Source organism: Falco naumanni, chromosome 7 (genome assembly GCF_017639655.2).
Source record: "Falco naumanni isolate bFalNau1 chromosome 7, bFalNau1.pat, whole genome shotgun sequence".
Classification (NCBI taxonomy): Eukaryota; Metazoa; Chordata; class Aves; order Falconiformes; family Falconidae; genus Falco; species Falco naumanni.
The window spans coordinates 31,838,385-31,862,623 of record NC_054060.1 but is presented as its reverse complement, the minus strand read 5'-3'; the positions used below and the strand labels follow the sequence as shown (position 1 = coordinate 31,862,623).

General features: G+C 53.4%; 1 protein-coding gene and 1 long non-coding RNA gene across 2 annotated transcripts; one reads left to right on the top strand and one right to left on the bottom strand.

The window, feature by feature from the left end:
• Positions 1-274: 274 nt before the first annotated feature.
• SIX1 (SIX homeobox 1) lies at positions 275-3,435 on the bottom strand. The gene is made up of 2 exons (XM_040602431.1): positions 2,668-3,435; positions 275-1,653 (listed from the first exon to the last, which is right to left on the bottom strand). The coding sequence occupies exons 1-2, from the start codon at positions 3,225-3,227 to the stop codon at positions 1,365-1,367; spliced, it is 849 nt and encodes a 282-aa protein (XP_040458365.1). The 5' UTR covers positions 3,228-3,435; the 3' UTR covers positions 275-1,364.
• A 3,799-nt stretch (positions 3,436-7,234) lies between these two features.
• On the top strand, positions 7,235-24,184 carry LOC121091889. Its single transcript, XR_005829074.1, has 3 exons — positions 7,235-7,517; positions 12,910-13,015; positions 24,001-24,184. It is a non-coding gene; the product is annotated as an uncharacterized LOC121091889 (long non-coding RNA).
• Positions 24,185-24,239: the final 55 nt, after the last annotated feature.

Below are 24,239 nucleotides of genomic sequence, written 5' to 3'. Positions count from 1 at the left end.
CTTAATGATGCAAAACGCTAACAGGGGGGACCGGCACCAGCGGCCGGGCCGCAGCGAGGCCCCGACGGGGTGGGCGGCGGGGGGCAGCCGCTCCCTCACGGCCGGGCGCGCGGCTCCCACGGGGCGGCCCCAGGCGAGGCGCTCCGGCGGGTCCCCTGTCCCCATCCTTCCTCGGGTACCAAGGCACCGGCTCCGCTGCAGCCTGTCGGCTGGGGGGTAAGGGTGGCCAGAGGGACACGGGCTGGCCCTTGCAAAGAAAAGCTCAGCCTGGGTGTTCTGCCATCAGCGTTGTTTAATTTAGACTGTTTAGGTACAATAGAAAATAAACCTGAAAGCACATGCGATTTTTGGTAACAAATACTCGAGACAGACAGCGTCGTCCGCGGGCTCTCTGCAAGCCGGAGGAGGAAGGCGGTGAACGGGGACAGACGGGAGCAGGCGACGTGGAGCTGGCGGGACAGCCTGAGGAATACTCGTTCAGGAGGAAACGGCCGTCGACTTTTATTAGTAGTATCCTAATCTTTAGCCACATCGATGCATTTCACCACCGAGGAGAGGGAAGCTGGGGGCACGGGCCCCCGGGAGCTCTCTCGCAAACTGCCTCGCACAGCCGCGTTAAGACATAGGCACTTGTTAAAACTCTAATACTGCAGCTTTTGCTTCCCCCCCCCCCTTTTTTTTTTTAATTTAAACTACATCGAAATCTTTCTGGTAAGGCTAAATATGAAAAATGTAAACGTAATTTCCCCTCCCTCATCCCGCTATAACACAGGGCTCAGGACTGCGGTTCGCTCCCTCTGCCTCCGTCCCGGCTCCTCGCCGGCCCCGCGAGACCCGGCCGGGCTGCAGCAAGGATGCGCCGGCCGCCCCTGCCCCACCGCGCTGCGGGACTGGGATTTATTTGGCTGGAATCGGATCCAAGTGGGTTGTTTGGTTGTTTTTGTTTTAGTTGGTTTTGGTTTTTTTTTGTTTGGGGTGTTCTTTTTTTTTGTTTGTTTGGTTGTGGGTTTGGGGTTTTTTTGTTGTTTGGGGTTTTTTTTTGTTTCTTTTTTTTTTTTTTTTCAATTCCCGTTGGGACTAGCTTGTTTGAACTCGAAGGGCTGAGGGTTTCTGCCGTTCTCTGCGTTTGGCTACGTGGAAAAAATAAAAATCATGGTGATAGTGGGAGACGCTGGGGGGGGGGGACATGGGGACACGGACACTGGACCAGGAGCCGATGTGGGGTTGTGTGAAAGAGCCGAGAGTCCCGTCAAGAATCAGCGGGTGAGCTGTAAAACCGGGTGCTGTCCTTTATGTACAACCCAGAGCCTCTGTCCCCAAGCAGAACCTCCTCTCCCGATCCTCCGGCCGCCCGCCGCGGGCCTTTAGGATCCCAGATCCACCAGGCTGGACGTGAGGGGTCCCAGCAGCGAGTCCTGGAGCTGGTGGCCTTGGAGGCTGTGAGGGGTCTGGGATGCGGCTAAGCCGCTCAGGGTGTAGCCGGAGCTCCTGGCGTGGCTGAGGTTCCCCTGCAAGAGCAGGACCGAGTTCTGATCTGGGCTTTGGGGAGGAGAAAACTCTTCCTCGGAGCTGGACATGAGGGGTTTGCTCCCATCCAGAGGCGAGAGTTGGTTCGGTTTGTTGGTGGCCGCGTTGTTGTTTTCCGTGTTCTCCCTGGGGAAGGGGGTGGGGGGAACAAAAACAACAACAAAAAAAAACCCCAACGGGGATGTTACGGCGGGCGGGAAGCGCCGGGGCTGGGCGCTGTGCTAATGCCCCCAGTAAATCCTTCGCGTTTGATTTCATCGTGGGAGCAGATGCCTCTCCCCAGGAAAAAAAGCGCCTAATATTATCATAACGGATCGTCCGCGTTTCTTTTTGCCCCCTAGAAATAGATGTACACCGCACAGCCCGCTAGTTTGGGTGAGGCGGAAAAGTGGGAAAAGGTGGGGGATTTTTGGGGGGCGACTTTTCTCTTTTAATTGAAAGTGAAAGCGCAGCTCGGGGACGAGCAGGGTGCGGGATTTTCTCCAGGAGGCTCGGTAGGGAGGTTGCCAGAGGAGACAAAAAGTGGGGCGATGCCCTCCATGGCCAGCTGCTTTGCCGGGCCGAGCCGCCGCCCCGCACCGAGGCCACCCCGAGCGGCACCGGCCGGGGTGGCCTCGGTGCGGGGCGGCGGCTCGGCCCGGGCAGCGCGGCCCCATCCCCGTTTCCCTCCGGTTCCTCCCTTCTCCGTCCCGGAGCTTCATCTGTCTCCTCCTCCGGGCTTCGGAGCTGCCCTGCCCGATCCCCGGCAATACCCGCCCGCTTCCCCGGGGCTCCGGGACCGCAGGCAGCAAACAAAGGCGGCCCAGCGGCCTGAGGAGGCCGGTGAGGGTCTCGCCGCTCCCCCGGGCAGGTGGGGTCGAGCGGCGGGGAGCTGGGTCCGCTGGATCGCTGGTGGAAAACCCACTTGGGTTTCCACGGAGGGGCAAAACGCAACGCGGTTTAGGAAAAACTGGGATTTGGAAGGAGCGAGGTATTTTCGCCGCTCCCACGCCATCCGCCGCCGGGCGCTCGCCGCGCTCCCGGTCGCCCCCGGCACGAGGAAGCGGGGAGAAAAGGGGAGAACGGAGGGGAGGGAGGGGGCACGGGGAAGCGGGGAGAAAAGGGGAGAACCGAGAGGAGGGGGTGGGGGGCGGCACGTACCTTTCCTTCGCCTCCGCCGCTCGGTCCCGCTGCCGCCGGTTCTTGAACCAGTTGCTGACCTGGGTGGTGGTGAGACCGGTGGCTTCCGCCAACTCCCGCTTCTCCCGAGGGGACGGGTAGGGGTTGTGGGCGTACCATTCCCGCAGCACGCCCCGGGATTTCTCCTTGAAGCAGTAGCTGGTTTCCTCGCCGTCCCAGATGGTGCGGGGCAAAGGGAATTTTCGGCGGACGCGGTATTTGCCGACGGCGCCCAAGGGTCTGCCCCGCAGTTTCTCGGCTTCCACGTAATGTGCCTTCAGCCAGAGCTGCTGAAGCTTGGGATGGTTGTGGGGGGAGAACTGGTGGCTCTCCAGGATCTTGTAGAGCTCGCGGAAGTTGCCCCGGTGGAAGGCCACCACCGCCTTGGCCTTCAGGACGCTCTCGTTCTTGTGCAGGTGGTCGCAGGCCGGCAGCGACCAGAGGAACCGGCCCAGCCTCTCTAGGTTCCCCCCTTGCTGCAGCACCTCGCAGACGCAGGCGACCTGCTCCTGCGTGAAGCCAAACGACGGCAGCATCGACATGGCCGAGGGCGGCGGCAGCGGCAGGAGGCGGTGGCGGGCACCCCGCGGGAGCGCGGCGGCGAAGGGGCGTGGGGGAGCCGCCCGCCGGTCCCGGTCCCGATCCTGGGCCCGGCCCCAGAGCGGGGAGGCGCGGCGGCAGCCGGGGGCGGGCGAGCGGGGATGCTCGTCGCGGCGCCGGGGGGACTTTGTCCCAGCTCCGCCGCCGCCGCGCTTAAAGCGCCCGAGCCCCCGCGCCGCGCTGATTGGGCGCCTGCGGCTCGGCCCCCGCCGCGGCGGGGCCCGGCCCGGCCCGGCCCAGCCCGGCCCAGCCCAGCCCAGCCCAGCCCGGCCCGGCGGGCAGAGCCTCGGCATGGGCGGGCGGGGCCTGGCGGCGAGGACCCGGCCCCGGCCTCTGCTGCCGCGGCTGCGCTTCTCGCCGCCGCCTCTGCGCGGGTGCGGCCCCGGCGGCGGCGGCGGCTGCGGGGGGCGCCCCGTCGCCCCGCACCCCCCGGGCGCATCCCTGGGGAAGCTGCTCCCTGCGGGCTTCGCCTTTCTTTCTTCCACTCTCCTTCCCCCCACCCCCCTCCCCAAACCTCTGAGCCCCCTCCCCCGCCCGCCCGCCGTCCCCTGCCAAGCCGGTCCGTATTTAATTACCTTAACGCTGGGGATGAATAAATAATGTTTTAGCGAGTAGCTAAATAACGCGCGGGGCCGTGCGCCCCCGCTACCCCCGTGCGGCCCCCCTGCCCCCTCTGTGGCCGCTGGGCCGCGGGGGGGTCCTGGCGCGGCAGGTCGGGGCGGCCCCGGGGAGCCCCCGCGGAAGCCGCGCAGGCGGCGGGCGGCAAAACTGCACCGGCCGGCGGCGCTTTAATTAGCCTCATCCTCATTTGCACACCTCGCTCAAAAGCAATTATTTGAAAAATTAGAAAACAATTAGGCTCCCTTAGCAAAGGTAATCTATTGTCGGTAGCAGGGCCGGGCTGGGAGATGAGGACAATGCGGTGAGATAAGGGCAGGGAGCGCTGGGAAGAGGGTGTCTTTATGGCTGTATTTATCTTTGATTAGATAAGTCGAAAGCCGCGTTTTAAGCACACTCCAGAACGCTCCTGATTCAAGAACGAGTGCGCTCCGCGGGTGCTAATAACCATCGCGGGGCTCTTTAAAACCTGTTTGTCTTCGCCAGAGACGTTGGGATTTATTGGACTTCAGATGCTGGAAGGGAAGAGCAGCCCGGCTGCGGCCGAGGCGGAGCAGGGCTCGGAGCCGGGGCGGCGGCGCTCCCCTGCCCGCTCCCTGCCCGCGGCACGGCGCCGTGCGGCACGGCACGGGAAAGGCCGGTCCCGAGATTTTCCCTAAATCCGGATTGTTGTTTTTCCCATGTACTTCGCGCCTCGGGGCTGTTTAAAATAAGCCCCTGCCACCCAGTCTGTACAGTGCCTTTACTATGTGCGCTGGAGTCAGGGCGCTTCTATATCCCATGACCATGTGTCTGGTAATTTTCCCTTGCCATTTTATTTTAGTACTTATGATGTTGCAGATGAAGTCTTAAAGAGCTGCAATGTCCTCCCAGAAGGAATGTCTGCTTGGAACAGATCCTTATTGACAAGGCAGCTGTGTGGGGACCGGAACGGAGCCTTAAACCCGGCTCTAAAAGCAACTAATACCCTAAAGTCTGGAGCAAGTGCGCAGAATTATAACGCATGGACTCGCAGCCGCCCGCGGCCGCGTCCTGCAGGAGCAGTGCCCTGCCCCGCCTGGGAGATGGGCTCCCCCGTCCCTCCTTTTCTATTGCTATTCATTTAAAATATTTTTCTTTCTTTCTTTCGAACAAGGCGCTCAGCTCAGGAAAAGCACGGACCTGAGGTTTTGTACCTTCAGGATGACAGAAGTGCAAAGCGGGGCTGGGGAAGCTCCTTGCCATCTTAACGACAGCGCGTTTCTCTTGCCCTCACATTTCTCCTCTCTCCCCCTCTTTTCCCCTTTAAAAAGGCCAACAAGAACACACACCGCTCCGGCTGGGAATAAGCAAATTATTCCGATGCGGCCGACGGCGGAGCTGACAGGGACGGGCGAGGGCTGAGCTGAGGCTTCCCCGCGATTTCTAAGCGGGGCTTTATGCTTGTGTGTCACTAAAATTCACCCAAGAAGGGGACAGACTCGCTGGGCTCTACCTGAGAGTTATACACTGCGGAAGAGAACCGGTCAGCATCCATGTTAATTATTGCCCGAGGTTGGTTTTCCTAAGAATTGGAAACCTTTCACTTCAAACCACGGGAAAAGGTAAATGAATTCCCAGACCACCCCATCCCATTTAGCTCTTGAAAAATCACCCAGAAAAAATAGTTTCGAGCCACTGAAAAAAAAAAAAAAAAAGCAGATGCAAATAACTAAATGACAACACAACGGCGCGGAGCTGCCGCCGGCCGCTCCTCGGTGATGTATTTTGTTTTTCGGCGGCGATGGCGCAGCGCGGGGGGCTCTCCCCGCTGCCCACCCCGGGGGCAGCGCTTGGCTTCGCACCCCCGGCGGGCTCCCCACCGCCGGGCCTGGCAGCTCCGCGCCCGCGGAGAGACGGCGGCTGACCGAGGGGCCGGTACGCGGCCGCGGGGTCCTCCGCGCCTCGGGGCGCCGGTCGGCGCCGTTTGTGCGGGAAATTAATTTATTCGCTTGTTTATTCGATGCGGCGTTACAGCGCGCAGAGCGGGGATGGAGGCGGATCCCACGCAACGCTCTGCCGGTTTTCCTCGATTTCGCCAGAAAACCCAAAGCAAAGCGCAAAAAATAACCCGAACACGACTCCCATCTCCCCCTCTCCCCCCCCTTAGAAATAAAGTTTTTCCCCAACCAAATTTTTTTTTTCTTTAAGTGTGAGGGTCTGGAGGAAACAAATAGCGCAGCAAAATAAAATCAGCGGCATTTTTTTCGGAGCCCCGTCACGGCGCGGTGATAACCGGGGCTGGAGGCTGGGAGCCGCCGGGGCAGTAACACAACGCTGCCGCTTTCCGAACCTTTCGAAGGCGAAATCCAAAACCGACCCATTAAGTCAATGAGGTTTGTGTTGTAGAGGGCTCCTTTCCCATCCACTTGCTGTTCTGAAAAATAGATCGCATTTCGTTATCTCGAGTGAGGATCTGCAACGTGATACCGGATCCGCGCTGCCTTCCCTGCCGAACGCGAGGCGCAGGGGAGACAGCCAGCTTCCCCGGCTTATTCCTGAACAATAAAGGATTTGTATTTTCTTTCTCTCCCTCTTTTCCCCCTCCTTTATTATTCTATTTTTTAATGAGGAAGGACGAACCCTCTCCATATGCATCGCTCCTCTCCTGCAAGAGCCTTTGGCCCGGTGCGCCTGCAAACCGGTGCAACCTTTAATTACTTGTTAGTAAATTGCCCTCCAGACACCTGTAAAAACAAAGCCGGTGTCCGCGGGGCGGGGGCCGTGTCCCTGGCCGGGCCCCCCGCTCCTGCGCCCGGGGGTGCCCGGCGGCGGGGGTCCCCCGCCCCGAGCGGGGTCAGGCCGGGCCGGGGCTGCCGGAGGAGGGACGGGACGGGACGGGACGGGACGGGGCGGCGCGGCGGGGCGAGGGGCACGGCGAGGCCTTCCCGGCGTGGCCGATCCCCAGGGCACAAAGGGCTCTTTCTTCGCGCACTTAGCGGGACATTTTTCAAAGGATAAGAGGTGACCACACGTTGGGTTTTTTTCTCTCCGAGGGCCGACATGTCTGTCTGTCCCTGTCCCCCCACACCCTTATTTTGTCCCGGTTCCCCCCCCCCCCCCCCCCCTTGCCTGCTCCTTCATGTACCTCCTGGATGCTGACTCTTTTAAGCTACGAAGAATTTCCTTTGGGGAGGTGAAACCCTCCAGCTCCTCCTGTTCAGAGGAAAGTGCTAGTGATGGTAATACGGGGTGACACTAAATAAACAGTTAAAGCAGGACTGGAAAGATGGAGTTAATTATCCAGTGAGCTACATTTAAACCGAGACCAGGAGGGGCTGATTTGTTTTGGCGCAGGGAACTGAGGAGACGAGCCACCAAGGTCTCCTTGCTCCTCTTTGGAGGCTTCTTAGTTGTCCTTGCTGTCGCCGGCTCAGGGACCAGCGTCCTCTGGCCCGGGTGGGCGAGCCCGGCAGGGCCCCCCCCGCGCCGCCTGCCCAGCCCCGGGGCCGCGGCGCTGGGCAGCTTTGGTGCGTGCGAGCGGGAGGCTTCAGGGGGTCCAGAGGTGGGCTTTTTCCATGTTTGTTTGCTTTTTCCTTCCCCAGAAGTTAGATAAATTACCGTCTGTGCGGCTCGCCAGTGCCTCTGCTCCTCAGGTAAGTCTGCATACGAGCAGCAGCCCCGCGATCCGCTTTTGTTTTTTTAAATTTTCCCTCCTCCTTCCTTCTTTTTTCTCTTTTTTTTTTTTTTTTTTTTTTTAAGAAGTCTGATATTAATAATCCCCGTATGCCCCGCTTTCCGGGTCATTACGGTACTGCTGGTCTCTAATCAATCCTAATGCGATGGCAATTGGAGTCTCTGATGAATGCATCTCAGGTTTCTTGTAATGGCTCTACCACATTTTCCTGGACCTCCTTCTTTAACCTGAGATGCCAGGGGGACGTCTCCGTTCTCAGCTGCTGATTACTTCAAGATGTTTGGGCTGGTGTGGGGAGAGAGGGAGCGAGCGAGGCAGCCTGCCCCTGAATAATCTGGAACCGAATTGGATGAGCCGTTTCCTAAATCAAAGGACAGCGGCGGGGTTTAACTCCTTTTCTGCACGGGAGCCCGGGCTCTCCTTCCAGCGGCACCGGCCCCGCTGCACCCCCCCTGCGTGGTCGTGTCTGCCTGCGTGACACGACGCTCGGGGACCCACGCGCCTCCGGGGTGCGCAGCTCCCCCATCAGCTGCCGTGTACCCCTCGCAAAAGAGGACCCCCCCCGCCATCCCCAGCCGCTCACATCTCCCCAACACCCCCAGTGCTGCTGGCGGGCCCACCACCCCCCCCTCCCTCCCCCACCACCGGGGGCTGAGAGCTTCCTGCGGGCGCGCAGGGACCGCGCAGCAGCAGCGCGGTATTAGCGAGGCGATTCGCGTTTTCGCGGCATTGTTTTCCTCGCATTTCTCAGCATAATGGCATTTGCCGTAACCCGAGACAATGATAATTGCATCTTCGGGCGTGGGGTTTTTTTGTGTGTTTGGTGGTTGTTTGTTTTTTGTAGTTTTTTTGTGGGGTTTTTTTTGGTTTTTTTTTTTTTTTTTTTTTTTTTTTTTTTTTTTTTTAATAAAATAATGTCGCTCGGATTAGGCTGCGGCCAAGGTGGGCCCTGGGCTGCCGCCGGACCGATCGCTGCTTCCCCGGGGCACCAGCTCTTCCCCGCACCGGCGAGAGGTCCCTCCGTGGCAGCGAACCCCCCCGCAGCCCCCCCGCGGCCGGCAGCGCCACATGCCCCCATCGCCACCTGGCCCGGGGGGGGGGCCCCGCCTGCGCGCCGATGAAACGCGGGTGTGCCTGGGGGGGATACGTATTCCAAACGAATAATTTAATTTCTCTGCGCCGGGACGCGATGTAAATATTAATCCCCAGCAGGAGAGCAGCGAGGGTGAAAGACAGCCCCTTCTCCCGGGGGGTTGGGCTCTGCGTGGGCAGGCAGGAGCACGGCCGCGGGTGGGATGGATGTACCGCGGGTGGGTGGGTCCCAGCTGTACCTCAGAGGTGCCACATGCGCCGTGAATGAGTCATTCGCAAAACCGAAACAAACCACGCACGCCTGCTCGCCCGGGCGAGGCTGCTCTGCCGGGCCGGTGCGCGCCCCCTCCGCCGTGAGCGGCGGAGCGCGGGACCCCCCGGGGGGGGAGGCTGCGGGGCACCTCGCCGATACGCGCAGGACAGAGCGCGGGCGCGCAGGGCTGCGCGGTGTGTGCAGCTGGGAGCTGCAGGGCAGGACGGGGCCCTTCGGGGCGGGTGGGGGAACCGGGAGTGCGGGGGCAGCGCAGCTGCAGCCACACCGTGCACACGTGTAGCGCGCACACGCGTGTGCGCCCACCACCCCCTCGCACCCCCCCTCCGTGAGCTCACCACCCCCCTGTGGCCCACCCTCTGGACTGACCCCCCAACGTCCACCCACGTGCACACCCTTGCCTACGAAGGCGTGTGCACAGACACGCGTGTGAATGGTGGCTCACGTGTGCACAGACATCCCTGTCCACACCCACGTGTGCATGCCCACCCCCCCATGCTCCCACCCACTCACAGGTGGGCAGGTGCCCATGGGCACACACGTCGAGCCCTGTGAATCCTCCCACAGCCCTGTGTGCATGTTCCCACCCACGTGCCCACACCCCACCCATGCGTGTGCCACCCACATACACCAGTGACACCCACCAGTGTGCACACGGGTCTTCCCCACGGGTGTCTGGGGCAAGCTGGATGCTCCGGAGTGGCATGTGGGTGGGTCCTGTCCATCCCCCCCTTAGGTGGGGGCTGGGGCAGCGGGGTGCTGGACACTGGGAAAGCTGAAAAAAGAAATCTCAGATCCCCTATTTTTTGGGGGAAAAAAAGGCAGGGGGTGTGCAGTGGTTTTTTTCTGCAAGACATTGCAATGTTTTTTGTGCAAAATGCTGAAAAAAAAATTCAGAGGGGAAAAAAACCAAAGCCATTTGGAAGGGGGCTGCCAGGCCCCCCCTCCCCCCCACCCCCCCAGGTTGAGGAAAGTGGCCCAGGGCTGGTGCCCAGGGGCCCCCACCAAGGCCCGGCCACCCGGTCCCCACAGCTGCAGTGGGACGGGGGGTCAAACCTGGTCCTGCTCGCTGTGCCCTAAGCCCCCTCCCACAGCACCACCCTCACACGCTCATAGCCTGCTCCCAAAGCAGGCACTGCGGGGGGCTGTGGGTGAGCGTCGGAGTTCACATGCAGGGCTCTGTCTGCTGCGCGCTTTGTGTTCGGGCATCGGACAAATACTGTCATTGCTGGGGGACTGTGCTGATTGCAGTTGGGCCAAGGGGAGAAGCACCGTCAGCCCTTTGGATGGGCAAGCGTGTGGTTTTGGGAGGGTGGGTGGGCAGCGGGTGTGTGTCCGTGGGGATGCAGGGTCGGGGGCCTGTCCCGCACCCGCTGCCTCAGTGGGTTTCTGAGCGAGCTGCAAGAAAGGGACCTTTCACCTCTCATTAGTGATGCCATCAGCGGCTTGGCAGAGCAGAGCTGAGGTCATGTTACATATGGCACACAGTCTGTTCAGTGCCGGCAACGCCAGCTTTGAAATTTTAGAGAGGGGAAAGGTCACCTTGCGTAAGCTGAGGTCTGGGGGTCCTCCGCTCTGTCTGCGCCTTGGGTGGGTCTCCATATGCCTCCATTGTCGCCAGCCTTGCTCCGTCTGGCCCTGAGAGATGCTCAGCCTGTCTCCTCTTCAGCCTCCTGAATTTGCAGGGAATCACTTAAATGAAGGGAATATTTTCACACTGCCTTTTCTTTTCCCTTACAGAAAGTCTCTCCCAGCACTGTTGGTTTTTTTTCTCCTTTCTCTTCCCAGCATAAACCTGTCTCTAATGACTGATTATTTTTTCAAACAACATATAATGCAGCTTTCCAGGAGAAAATTAGTTGTCTTTGTTTATCAGCAGATCTGCCCAGATGGATAAGTTTACCTTTCTCAGATGTGGGTATATAATTTCATAGACCTTCAAAAGTGTCATGCTTCCATGGTGATTAAAACTTCTCGCTTCTGGATCTTGCTGGGGTATTTCAGGTTTCATGCCACTAGATCTTAGAAAAGCACATCTGTACAGTCATATTTCTTTCATGTGAAGAGCCAAAAAAAAGCAAACCCAATGTATTTTATGTTTGGAAAGATATGACACATTATGTTAAATTAATTCCTGGTGTAATTCACTATGTTGAATTTTGGTAGGATCCTGTCAGGACTTCATCTGGAATGATTCTGGAGGTGGTGACTGTGGGGAAGAAATGACCGTTTTCCCACATACGATGGCCAACAGCATAAGTTCATGACCCTTCTCAGCCCCACTGCAAAATCTTATTTTGCAAACTTAATTTTTTAAATACATGGGGCCTGATTCTTAAGCTCTTAAAGTAACTTGGATAGGAGTTTCTGGCATGCAGCTGTTGCAGAGAGATCTTCAAAAGGACATTTGCTTCTACACAGGTCATAACTAAAAAGGCTCTAAATGAAATAGATGCTTATCTTGAGAATCCTGGGGAAGCTGGAGCTGAACCAACATGCGGTGTGGATTCAGAATACACCTTTCTGCCTGCTCCAGCGAGGCATCCGAACAGCCACATTAAAGGGAGCTCATTCCAATTTCCTACTAATAGGGCTACTTGCGTGTATTTTAATTTTTAAATAGGAATAATCTGCTGCTGCCTGTCAAAGAGAGGGGTTGGGAGCAGAGGTATGAGACGGCTTATTTTCAGAAGTGCGGATGCTGAGATCTGTCTGCTTTTTGTCACAAATGATGTTTTCCTAGCATGGGGCTGAACTGCACTCTTGGTTATTGAGTGCAAATCTGTTGATTTAAATGGAGTTTGTTGCAAGTGGGAACAGGATTTAGCCATAATTTTCCACTGCTCTCTAATCACTGTAGTCTGAGGAAAGCAACATATGTATAGTGGTAGCCGAGATACAGGAGGGGTGGAAGCTTTCTACCAATGAGAACCACATTAAATAATTAATTCCCAATTGCCTTTCTACATTAGTGCTTTCAGCTAAAAAAGCTGGTTGGCTTTGTAAAGCCCCAGGCAATGAAACATTTGGTGCATTGTCAGTCCAAAAGTGGAGGTAATAGATACCCAGGGTGGCTGGAAAAGTGCTGCTCTCCATCCTGCCATTTACATATTCCAGCTGCACAGCCTCATTCTTCATCCCCTCCTTTGCCTTACTTAAGTTTAAGAGGATAGCATCTCTTCTGAGGTGGCTACTGAGGAAGCCAAAAGTGTATTTATTTTACCCAAACCAGAAGAACTTAATGTTTGAGTCTAAAACTGGAGTATACAAAAGTTGTTCTCTTTTTTATCAGCAGACCAAACCTGATGGGTTAATAAGGAAAGGGATGAATTTCCCCCTCCTTTCCCATTTGCCCCCCTTGCCCCAGCTGCTGGTCCCCCAAGCTCAGCCTGTCTTCTCAGGTCAGGTTGGGATCTTCTGGGCTTGTACATCATTTTCAATAAAGATCTTGCCATGAGAAATGAGTTAACAAGCCTTTTGATGTGCAAGTCATCAGAGACCGCTCCGCTCACCTTCTGAGATAAATATACGTGTGCGTGTGTGTATAAAGCTGAAGAAGAAAAGGAAGCGTTGGAATAAATTGCCTAGGGAGGTGGGAGATTCTCTGTTCAAAACAGGTCTAGACAAACATCTGTCAGAAAATACCGACATCTATTTGATCTTGTCTTGGAGCTGGGGAAAAGAGTGAATGGTGTTGTCAAGTCCTTTCCAGCCCTGAGAGACCAGAGGTGTGTGTATGTACGTGTGCATGTGTGTAGGTGTGTATGTGTGCGTGTGTATATATTTTCACACTTTTGGTGACAAGCTTTTGGCCTCCATGATATGTTGTGGCAGTGAATCTTGTAGCCTCATAACACACAGGTTTTCTGTCTCTTGGTTTCATTAAATTTGAGTTTTGATTCCGTTTAATGTCCTTTGTGCCTCCAGTGGATCAGATCACAGTGTTTAATCTCCTGGCTGTATTTTTCTCCACTCCCCTTTTCTTCAGCTCGTTTCACACCAAGTGAAGTTCCTTCAATTCTGGGAGCTTTTTGATGACTTCACTTAACTCCCAGAGCGCATCTGCGAACCCACTTGGGGCTACGCTTCTTGAGGTAAGGTCATGACAGTAGAAACTTCTCTTTATTACTAGATGCAATAGACAGGTGCCTGGAGAAGCTGTTTGGCTGAGCAAGGGGACGGCATGAAAGATTTGGGATTTTTTAATTATTATTTTTGTACACAAACACTTTCCAAAGCATTCCTGTGCTTTAAAGACAATATGGTCATTGCTTCTGCTGGCATCCCTGTAACTTCTTTCCAAGCATGCAAACCTCAGCAGGACTGCTGGAGCTGCAGGCTGTGTTTGAGGAGTGTGTTGGCAGCTTGCTTGTGTTTATGCATGGAGGACAGGGAGCTACCAAGGGCCAGGACTTGGGGCCCTTTACACGGGAGTCAGTATTAAATGCTTCTCTTCAAATTCATTTGAAAGCAAGTTTTATCACTGTGACACATGGAGGCTTCCCTAAAGACGGGGTCTTGTGCAACTCAGCGTTGGAGACAGAGGAGAGGTGGTTCTGTGATAGAAAGTTTGTACTCCAGGTAGGTGTAAAAGGGTTTTGCAGGGCTGGTGTCGAGGAAACTATACAGTAGTAATTCCTCTGTCACTAGCCCCAGAGCACACTTACACCAGGTGATGCTGATATTCCCTGCAACACCTCCGCCCCCCAGAAGCTGCACCCCTGGACTGTGGTGCACCACTGCAGCTCCCTGGTGAGCCTGGCTGGAAGTATGAGATGCTGCAGTGAGCTGCAGGAATTAACACCAAACTTTGTAGCAGAAATTGAACTCTGAATTTCTGAAGCCAAATGCTGCGGTGAATCAGGCTGCAAAACTCTTTGTGATCTAGGCTTTTAGCCCTCCCACTAGCCTTGGTGAGGTTTAAAAGCTGACTTCTCTTACCTATCCATCCTATCCTTCCGAAAGATATTTGTCCCCCACAGCAAAGGCGTGAGAACAAAATCTAGCAACCGCATTTGTAACCTGACTTACTAGCTGAAATCCCCAGCTGCTGCAGAGTATGTTAGTGCGGCAGGTTGTACTCTGGGATGGTGGTGAAGGGAGCACACCGCTGCTTCTCCAAGGACACGGCAAGGCAGCAGCCTCCAGCCTGAGTGAGGACATGCAGGGGCCGAGGCAGCAGCCTCCAGCCTGAGGACATGCAGGGGCCGTAAGCCCTGTTACTGCCTGAGCATGAGCAGCCAGAGCCTGTGAGTCTGTCCATGGGCAGGGTTTGAAAAGTAGCTGTGAGTCAAGCCCGCTTCTTGGACTTACCCTCCCGGCAGATGGGGAGCTGAGCTCTCCTGTGTGTTCCTTCAAGGACTGAGAGCAACAGGGAGAAGAAGGTGGTTTATGAGCTCCTTGGGTAGCAGGGTGTACAAAACCAGCAGGGCTCTTCCAGGTTACGCTACATCTCAGCTCATGGTGGCATAATATAGTTTTGACATCAGGACAAGGAATTCCTTGCAAGCCAAACTCTGGCAGAGCTTCTGTAGGCAGCCCAGTAAAGCCAGAGGGGACAGAGGGGAATGTGACTGTCCCCTGTCAACACGCCTGAGAGGAAAAAGCTATTTAAGGGGAAGGACAAAATAGGCACAGGACAGATGGGCACAGGCTAGCTGTGAGCACACGTGAGCGGGACATTGGAACAGGGTCTGTAGCTATCAGTACGTGATGCTGTGCAGCAAGGACGATAGAAATTGCGCTGGTTTTACAAAGGAGCTCAGAGTGTGTATGAAAGGGCTGAGATGGGGTGTCCCCTGCTCTAACCCTTAGTATTTAAGCATCACTTTTCATGAAGTTTGCTTGCGCAGGGTCAGGCAGGCATGACAGCAAAGGCAGAACTGCCTGGCCAGCGAGTCCTATCAGCCCTTCCAGCAGTGGCACATCTGCAGGTACCGGAGGCATCAGCCATGTCAGATGGTCTTTCTGGGGAAGGAGGAGGAGGAAGGAGTGGTCTTGCCCTCATTTTGTTTTCTACATTCCTTTTGCTAGTGAAGGGCTACCGTTGTGGCTGGGGCGGTGTGTCTGATGCCTCTTGGGCTTGTACTGCAGCCAGCGCTTCTGATTCTGTCTGGCCACATATTGTATTTGGCTGGTTGGCTTTCTCTAAAAATTCCTCTTTTTTTTCTTTTTTCCTTTGTGGCATCTTTATATCTTACAACAGGCACCTTTACCAGAGATTAAAGGTCTAAAACTAAAAAGCTGTTTCATAGGCAAGCTTTAACACAGGTAACAAGTAAGAACCCCTTGTAAAAGAATTTTGGGGGAGTGCAGGTAGCATTTTTAGAACATTTATTCCATAATAATGAGGAATTACAAACAATTCTCTGTATGTCATGCTAACCAGCAGGAATTATTCAGGTAATTAAAGACTTAAAACTATTTTAGGAGAAACTAGGAGAGAGTGAAGCTACGTGGACCCCAAAAAGTTTCTGCAGTGATGAGAGAAAATCCATATGTGTTTGAATGGGGAGTGGATGCAGTTCAGCTATGGGCAAGGGACGAGAGGAGCCACAGGTCCTTTATGCTATTTATTTGTTTAACCCTCTGGTAGAAAAAAACCCATTGGAAATGTAGTCAGGGCTGTGCTGGAAAGGGCTCAGCACCGTAGGCCCAGTATACTGAGCTTAGTGGAAGCACTTCAGAGCCTCGCTGGGCCCTGGGAAGAGGGGAGAGCTGGATGGCCAGGACAGGGCAGCCACCAGACCGGTGCAAGGAGCAGGGATCCCTTGACAGGAAGATCAGGAGTGGCTTTGTCCTACTGTGGACTTTTGTAAATGCAGTTTTAACTCAAGCCCCTTCCTTTCAGTGATTTAGAGTAGATCTTTGCCCTCCCTCACCTAAGAGGATTTTTGGGGGCAGGTATAGTTCCCGTGTTCTCCTGTTCTCCATAAAACTCTCTGCCTGGTAAGTCTGGGGAGCTGCTTGCCTGGTGGGGAGTTTTCTCCTCCGGCATCCATCCTCTCCTCCTTGGCACAGGGGTGGGACATGTTAGCAGGTGCTGGGAACCCACAGGAAGGCCAGGCTGGGGGTGACCGTGGCTCAAAGCCCTTCCCAAGGGCTGGTTTTGGCAAATGCCAGCCTGAGCCAAGGGCACAGAGAACTCCTCACCCCAAGGGAACAGCTTGGTCCTAGCCGCGTGAAGATGGCTCAGCATGGAGCTGGTGGGCTGCAGAACAGGCTGAGGCTGCGGCCGTGCTGCGAGGTGCTTGGTTACAAGGAGTCCAGGGCAGTGGTGAAATGAAATGCAAGGGGACAGTAGCGTGGAGGTGGATTAGGTAATTAATGCACAGCTTGATTAGGAACCAGAGCCAGGTATGTGAGTCCTGCTCTCCTCTTCTCCTGTTCCTGGTGCTGACCCCTCTTGCCATGCCTGCGATGTAGGAGGCTGCTGGAGTCCACTATAGGAAAAGTAAATATTGTTGTTTCAAATAGAGAATGGTTTATTCTATAGCAGAACAGAGGGTGCCTTCTCTTTCAGAAGCCACACTGAGCTTGGGGGGGATTGTAACCCACACAGCTGCCAGCGAGACTGCTCTTTCTGATAGCTGCAAGCCCTGGTGCCTGGCATGCCACCTTAAACACACAGGTGACAAGGGTGTGTGACAAGGTGTGTGTGGGGCCGGTGTGAACACATCCAGTGGCTCCAGAGACTGCCCCATCACCTCCTTCCTGCAAGCGGGTCCTTTGCTAGTGTTTGGGCTCAGTGTTAAGCAAGGTGCCCAGGGCAGGATGGAGTTGCTGCGGTGCTGATGGGAGCTGTGTGGTAGATTGCAACAGAAGCAGGCACTGAAGCCAGTGATGCTGGGGGAGAGGAGGAGTACGAGCTCTGCCCTTCCCCACTGAAGCTGTGCGACCCTTTGTATAATCCCTTTAGCTTTGATGGCACCGTAGTGATTTACAGCACTAATGCTTTGATCCAGAACATGTTGGACCATGGGACACGAATTAAAATATGAGAGATGACTGTAAAGCACAAGTTTCCGTTTGTGGCCAGCTATTTTGTGAAGACGTGACCGCAGCCTGGTGTGAAGATCTTGCAGGAGATGAGGGAAAACCAAGCCAGTCTCAACAGATTTGTTAGAATGTGAATGGGAGCGCAGCAGTCTAAGTGCTATTAATAGGATTTACACAGATTAGTAAACTAATCTGTGCATTTCAGATTGGATTTCATAGTATGGAAAAGAAAATTAAGCCACATACCATGTAGACTTTCCAGGCAGTGATTTGTGAGTATGATCTATTTGCTGGTAGAAGTGGCTGCTCAGAAAAGTTGTGGCAGCTCCATCGGCTGAGGCAGTGACACCCACTGTGAACACGGGGGAGGAGAGCGTGGTGTAGGGTGCAGAGCTGTGCTTCTGGATTTGGGAGGCAGACAACAAAAGGAGTAGCACCACAGTCAGTTTAAGTAGTGGCTCTTAAAAGCCACTACCAGGTAGTGAAGCAGTGTCCAGGCTTGGTTCTACCACCACTGGTGCAGAGTGGTCCTCCTGGCTCAGCGAAAATGGATGGGGAAGAGAGATGGGAAGAAGAAAGGCTGGTAAATAACTTTCCCTTCTCTGTACATGGCCTGGAGAGGAGCAGAATTGGGCAAATGTTGTTGAAGTGGGAAGTAAAAGGCCTTATCGAAGGGGAAGGGCAGGGTGCTATTGCTGCGTCCTGCTCTTGCTCCTCCTGGTGCCAGGGTACAGAAGGTGGGAGGTGGGCAGGCACAGGGGGCGCGAGGCATTGGCATAGCTTACAGAGGGACCGAGCACCCAGGCCAGTTCTGAGAACTCACTGGAGTAAGGGGTAAGTTTAATAGTATCCTAACAATGCAATATATAAGAAATATATTTCAATATATATTATTTGTTCCATCAGTAGGGTCTAGCTCAGTATTTCAACTGTGCCATCCCATCTGGGTGAATCTTAGCCTGGCTATACCTCTGGCCAGGAGGGATGGAAGTGCTATTACTGCTGTTGTACTAATGGGGAGATGGAAATCCAGATGTTTAGAAACTGGACTTTTGGTTCCCTGCGGTTAACATCAGCTAATCTCGGGAGATAGTTACAGTTCAAGTCGTCTCTGGGTCAGGCTTGAAAAATAAAGGATAACCCATCTTTCTCTTTGTGCTCCCTCTTATTTTGCAAAAATACAAGCATCTGGAACACTTCAACCCCCATTACAGTCAGGGCCAGGGGAAAAACATCATTACCCTTTCAAATTACTGTTTTAGGCCAAAGCTTTAAAACGCAGAGTAAGCCGAGCAGCTCAGTGATTTTTTCTTCTTGCAGCAGATAAAAATCTCAAAGTTGATTTGGTTTGTGTGGGAGAACAAGTGCTTCAGGGTTTTCTTGGGCCAGGGTTGAAGGTGGTAGCTAATACAAGGCGCGTGGTGAAGGTTTCTCTCCTGATTAGCCTGCCTCCTTTCCCGCAGCCCTTGAGGTTTGTCTTGTCTTTGCTCTCAGTGATAACTCAGCTGACAACTATTTGTTACAACTAGGAACCATTTGCTTGTGTTAATTATGGATACACTGAAATGCAGGTTTGTAGGCAGAGGTGTATTTAGGTGCAACATTGAATTGGGGTCTTGAGTAACCCGGATGGGGCTCCTTGTGCTGCCAGCCTTGGTGGGAGCTGCCAGGCACAGGATGCTCTGGAAATCCTGCCTGGGTATACGGGGACATAGAGTGGGTTTGCTCGAGTTCCTTAAAAACAAAACTGATGTTCTAATTGCTGATTTTAAGAAATGCATCTGTATGCTGTTTGAGGGTGGGTGAGCGGTTTGTTTTTAGGTCTGTGAAATGTTTCCCTAACTTGAGTTATACAGAGGTTTTTAAAAAATCAGCTGATACCTTTACTGATTAGGCTGCATCAGTCTAGTAAATTAACCCAGAATCTAATTTTAAGTTTATGGGAATTTGAATCCCAAGGCAGCTTTGACAAATATTCTCCTAAATTTTTAGACCATTTATTGATTTTATTTCTAAAATGATACCTTTTTGATACCCTGGTTTATTCTCTTGGAGTGTCTTGTTGTGCACAGTATTATCAGACCCAAAGGTAACACCAGCTTTGACACAAAAGGCTTGTGTACAGTTAGATAGACAAATGTGAGATACCCATATTTATATGTATTCTGATCTGGAGACCTTCAGCACCTCCAAACTTATTTATATGTTTTTTAAACCCAGGAATTTAAGAACAAAGTTTTAATTCCTAATTTCTTAAATTAGGAAGCTGCAGCCATAACCCCCCTGCCTGCTTCCCTTCTCTCGCCAGCTACTAAATATCGCAAAGCTCATAAATTGTGAAAGCTGGCAAATCAGAACATTGCTTAGGTTTAAGACTGGGACCTGGGGCCAGGAGGTTTCAGTCCTTTATTACCTGGAATATATTGTTACTGACAGACTCCCTGGGATTCAGTTTCTACCAGCTATGAAGTGGGATTCTCAAATTATGTCATGCCAGCCTAGTTGCCTTTGATAACATGATAAGCCATTTGGAAAGGGAAGAACCATTAGATGTGACACAACTTGGCATGCGTCAGCCTTTTCATGCCGTTCCATGCCCTGACGAACTGAGGAAATGCAATCTGGGCAAAGCCCCCGTAGGATGGGTGGGAAATTGTTCTGAAACAGCGATTATCTTTGGTTCCAGGTCAGAATACCACGATCTCTTGAGCGAGGGTTTCTACTCAGCATGGTGCTAGTCAGTATTTTCAGGAACACCTTGGATGTTGGAAAAGGGCGTGCTTATTAAATATAGAAAATACACTAAGAGGAGGAAGACTGGAAGACAAGCTGGCGATTCTGGACGAGTGTCACAGGGTCCAGAAACGCGGGCTGTGTCTGTAATGGAAGTAGAGCTTGCAAGACAGGAGGCACTCCTTCCACTGGGCTTGGCTCTGCTAAAACCTAAGCAGGAGTGTTTAGTTTTGGGCTTAGGTATGGCTCTCCTAATGCCTTCCAGTCTTGTGAGTCAATGTTGTTGGCAGCTGCTTATTTCACAGGGATATTTAATTTATTGTGGCTTGTAAAAAGATCCTAAGAATTGAGAATAGTTACAAAATGAAGTAGGCTCCACACTGTACTTCAATCTGAGGGGCTAGTCCTCCAGTCCACCAGCAAATGAATATTCCTTCTTCATTGTAAGCATCGTTCACCTGAACAATGTAGCCCAAACTGCAAAGATTCAGATCTTTGCAGGGAAATTTGAAAGAAACAGGAACACTTCCAAGCCACGTATATGTTAGCTATACTTGCTGCCATTACTGGATAACAAGCATAAACCAAGAACAACCAGTCAAGAAGTCTCATTTGCTGGGACTGCCATTTCCAGAGGAACAGCACAGAGCTCTCCTGGCTGGATACTTCGGCTAGCCCTGCCTTTGGTTTGTACAAAAAAACCCCAGGAGCTGTAAGAAGTTATTCCTAGAAGCTAAGGTCAGAAGGGGTTTACTGAGGCTGCCAGCCCCGATGCCGTGTGTAGCAGGACATGCCAAATGCCCGCCTGGCACCTCTCTACTGGGCCAGTAAATTGTTGGCGTTGCCCTGGCAGAGCCTGAGGGCTGGCTGGCATGGCCCTACCTCTGTCCTGGGACCAGTCCTGGGACTGCTGGCCAGTGCAAGGCGATACTGGCCAGTGCCTGGCATGTGCAGCGTGCCCCATGCTCCCAGGAGTGCTTCCAGCAAGGCTGGACAGTTCTATAGTGACACCTGGAAATAGGCAGCTGTTGGCAGCCCGCTTCCAGGTACTGCTGCTTTGGGGAGCCCTGGGTACCGCTTCCCTTGTGTCACAGGGGGCTGAGGGGCTATGGGGAAGATGGAAAATGACACCAGCCCCTAAACACCCCCCTGGGAATTTATCTGGAGGGTCCTGAGGGGTCCTAACCAAAAGGAGCTGTGGGCAAGACACTGTGAGGGCTCAGCTGAAATGCCTCAGTGCTTGCTGACGTGGGGATGGAGCTGCTGTGGTCTCTCATCCAGCCCTCGTCCTCGTGGGCAGATGTGTAAAAGTGTGCCTTACTTCCCTGGCCCAGCCGTGGCTGCTTTCTTGGCAAATCTGGGGGAGACCAAGCCCTGCAGGCAGCGTAAGAAGCAGAAACACAGCAAACAATGTTTTGAAGCTCTGGGGAGAACATTATTACATTTATAGGCAAGAGGAGGAGAAGGGCTATAGTAGCCTTCAGGAAGCTAATGCCATTCCCTATATAGGGGTGATATGTGTGCAAATCCCTCCACATGCAGATGATGTCACGCTCCTAGAGTTTGCAGCTCTTACTGAGACTGCTCCAGCAGGCTTCTGCTCCGAGCATGGCACTAACAGGGCAGTTAACCCCTGCTGCCTCTGCTGTTCTGCCACAAGCTTTGAGCAAGGGGACGACATGCTCCTGCGCTGTTTAGTAGCAGACCAGGAATCTGCACCTGTCTGGGAGTGCTGAGCCTCAGCCTGGTTCACTTGCTGAATTTTGGGACCAGGCTCTGTTCTATGCTGCCTGCAAGAGAAAGCAGAGGCTGCCTCTTCAGCAACTTCATAGTGAACCTTAAAATAATTTTTTTTTGAGAGACTTAATCCAGTCAGTGCTCACTTCCACCTGCATTCACACTGTCCATATCCTTACCTATATCCATACGCGTCCATTGCAAATGTGCTCGGGTTGGTATAGAAGGTGTTGCTTTCCAGAGCCACCTTCTGATCCCCCTGCCTGCCCTTGTTTGCTTAGGCAGCAGTAAACAGCAAACCCCCCAGCATCTTCCTAGGACATGGGTAGGCTTTTAGTCATCATTTGTTCTTGGTTTATTATTTTAAGAAACCACTGGCTTAAGACATGCAAGAGCATGCACAGCTCAGGCTCTGCACTAACCCATCCTCACCTCCCGTTAGCATGTCTCTCCCTCAGCTCCTCAGACTTGGTGGGAGACAAGTCAAACCTTTCTCAAATTGCCTTGGTCTGGAAGTGGATGGCTTCGGAGTCATTCAGGGCCCACGTGTGCAGCATCCTGGTGGGGCAATTCAGGCAGTAGTGGTTTCTCTGGAGCCTGAGTGTTTGCAGGCTCAGTGATCCCGGTCCAGGGCCAGTCTAGTTATCCACAGGGCTTTGCTAGAGGCTTAGGTTGCTATCGGTTGGCATCAGAAGGTGGCTGTAAATATAGTAAATAAATGAAAGAAGCAAACTCAGCTGCGGCGTAAGCAGCAAGTCCTCCTGCTGCTGTCAGGGGGCATTGCATCCGAGCCGGATTGGGCTCCTGGGGAGGCGGCGTGAGCCAGTGGGCAAAGCAACAGGGGGAGTCAGAGACCTGGCTTTGCAACCTGCCTGCCACCCACTGCCAGCATCGCCCCGGGCAGATCGCCTCTTCTCTCCTGCCCTCCCTGCCTGGGTTGCTTTTATTTCTGTATCCTGTAAGCTCCTCAGGGGAGGGGCTGCATTTTCCATCTGCAAGCGGGATAAGGATACCACTAACACCGAAATAATTGGCTGTCAGTTTGCAGAGTAGAAAAGAAAATGGTGCAGTGTAACATTTTGAAGTCCTTTTGGGTAATATAAGATCTATTGCAAAGCACTTTGGCTGCAACAACAAAGCTTATCGATTAGCCTGAAGTGTTCCGAATTGGGTCTTTCTGCCCGAGAAGTAGCAGGATGAAGAATTAAAGTACTTACACAAGAGAATATTGTACATGAGTTATTGAGTAACCATCAGCTCTACTCCAGCGCTGCTCAGTTCCTCTGGACTGTGTGCAACTTCTGAACATTTTATCTTTTTCCTTCAGCATTCGCGTGCGTGTGCCAGCTTCTGCAGCATATAAACTAGGTGCTATTTTTATTGAATCTGGCTTTAATGTAGTAGATTTTTCACACGTGTGTTGTTTTTTTTTTTTATTGTTGGTCTCATTCCTGAACTTTCTGGCACCTCTGAGTGTAAAGTCAGTTATGTGCACATTGTTTGGCAGATGAATTCCTATTTCTGGGAATCATTTTCCTTCTAAAATGTATTTTTGTATTAAAAATGTGATCTGTATCCATAACTGAGATATACTGTCCTAAGACTCCAGCCCAAAGATTTCTGCAGCCAGAGATCACAACAGGGGATGCAGACCTGTAAGGAGACCTACACTTTCCAAGCTGTGAGCGTTTATATGATGATCTTTTTTTACTGACCCAACCTCTGCCTCTTGGAGCAGGAAAATTCCCTTCTGATCTGGCATCAGGGAAAATCCAGCCAGAAACAGAAGGTAAGAAGTGTTGTTCTGGTGTTGTTTCCCTTCCCAGCTAGTCTCCCTGCTAGATCAAGAGCAACCACCTATCTCACCGAACCTCCCTACTATCAGCTTTATCCTGGCTACTGCCTTGGCAGTCCTTGGTCCCCGCTCCAGCATCCCCAGGCCCCGTGGGAAACGCTCAGGGAGCCAGCTGCCCACCCTTCCAAAGGTGCTGTCCCCCTTTTCTCCATCTGCGCACAAGCTGCCAGGGAAGAAGTAACCGTGGCTGTGTGTGGTTTTCTCGCCCAGGGTGACCTGGAACACATCTGCAAAGCCCTCCAAAGTAGCAGGAATGCGCTTCGTTAGGACATGATTCATCCTGCATACCGCATGGGTGGCTGCTCAGGGAGAATTTTGACATTTGCATACGCTGAGACTTACCGCTTCTCAGTTGCCCTCGAACCCCTGCACTTTGTCTGGTCGAGCGTGCGGCAGCTGCGCAACAGAAACCCCCTCCCGGAGGGGATCTCCCCCAGCTGGAGCCAGCCCAGCAGCGGTGGTTCTCCCCCCAGCTGCGTCATGGGGCAGGAATGAGAGAAGCCGCTCACAGCCAGGTTGAAGGATGGCTTTAGACCCTCAGCCCCTGCTCCAAGCAAAACTGGGATGGAGCTGCTGTCCAGGGCTTGATCAGGAATTTGATATCTGCAGGGCAGGAAAATATTATCACAATCCTACTGCTCAGGCAAAAACAAAGCATGGCAAAGGGAACCACTACAAACAGGACTGAGTCACGCGCACCGCTTCTGGGAAGGAAAAGGAGTTGGGCAACAAGGCAATTGTCTCTCTCTACCTTAGGGCTGCTCCCGGCAAACTGGATTTACTTTGGCAGCTGCAGAGCGCAAGGCAGGTCAGCCCTAGGCAGAGAAGGGAGATGGTCCCAGGGCCGGGAGGTGACTACCTGTGCTTTGCCACCGGGACCGCCGTCAGCGGCACTGCGCAGAGCAAGCAGGATGCAGCTGCAATAGATGGGAAAGACGGAGGAACGGTGAGTAACAGTAAGGAAAGGTAATGTCTTAGTAATGATTAAAAATATA

Excerpts from the sequence above, each read along its gene's own strand:
- SIX1 (XM_040602431.1), bottom strand. The coding sequence starts at position 3,227 with ATGTCGATGCTGCCGTCGTTTGGCTTCACGCAGGAGCAGGTCGCCTGC. Across the intron at positions 1,654-2,667 it reads GCGGCGGAGGCGAAGGAAAG|GGAGAACACGGAAAACAACA; the intron begins GTACGTGCCGCC and ends CCCCTTCCCCAG.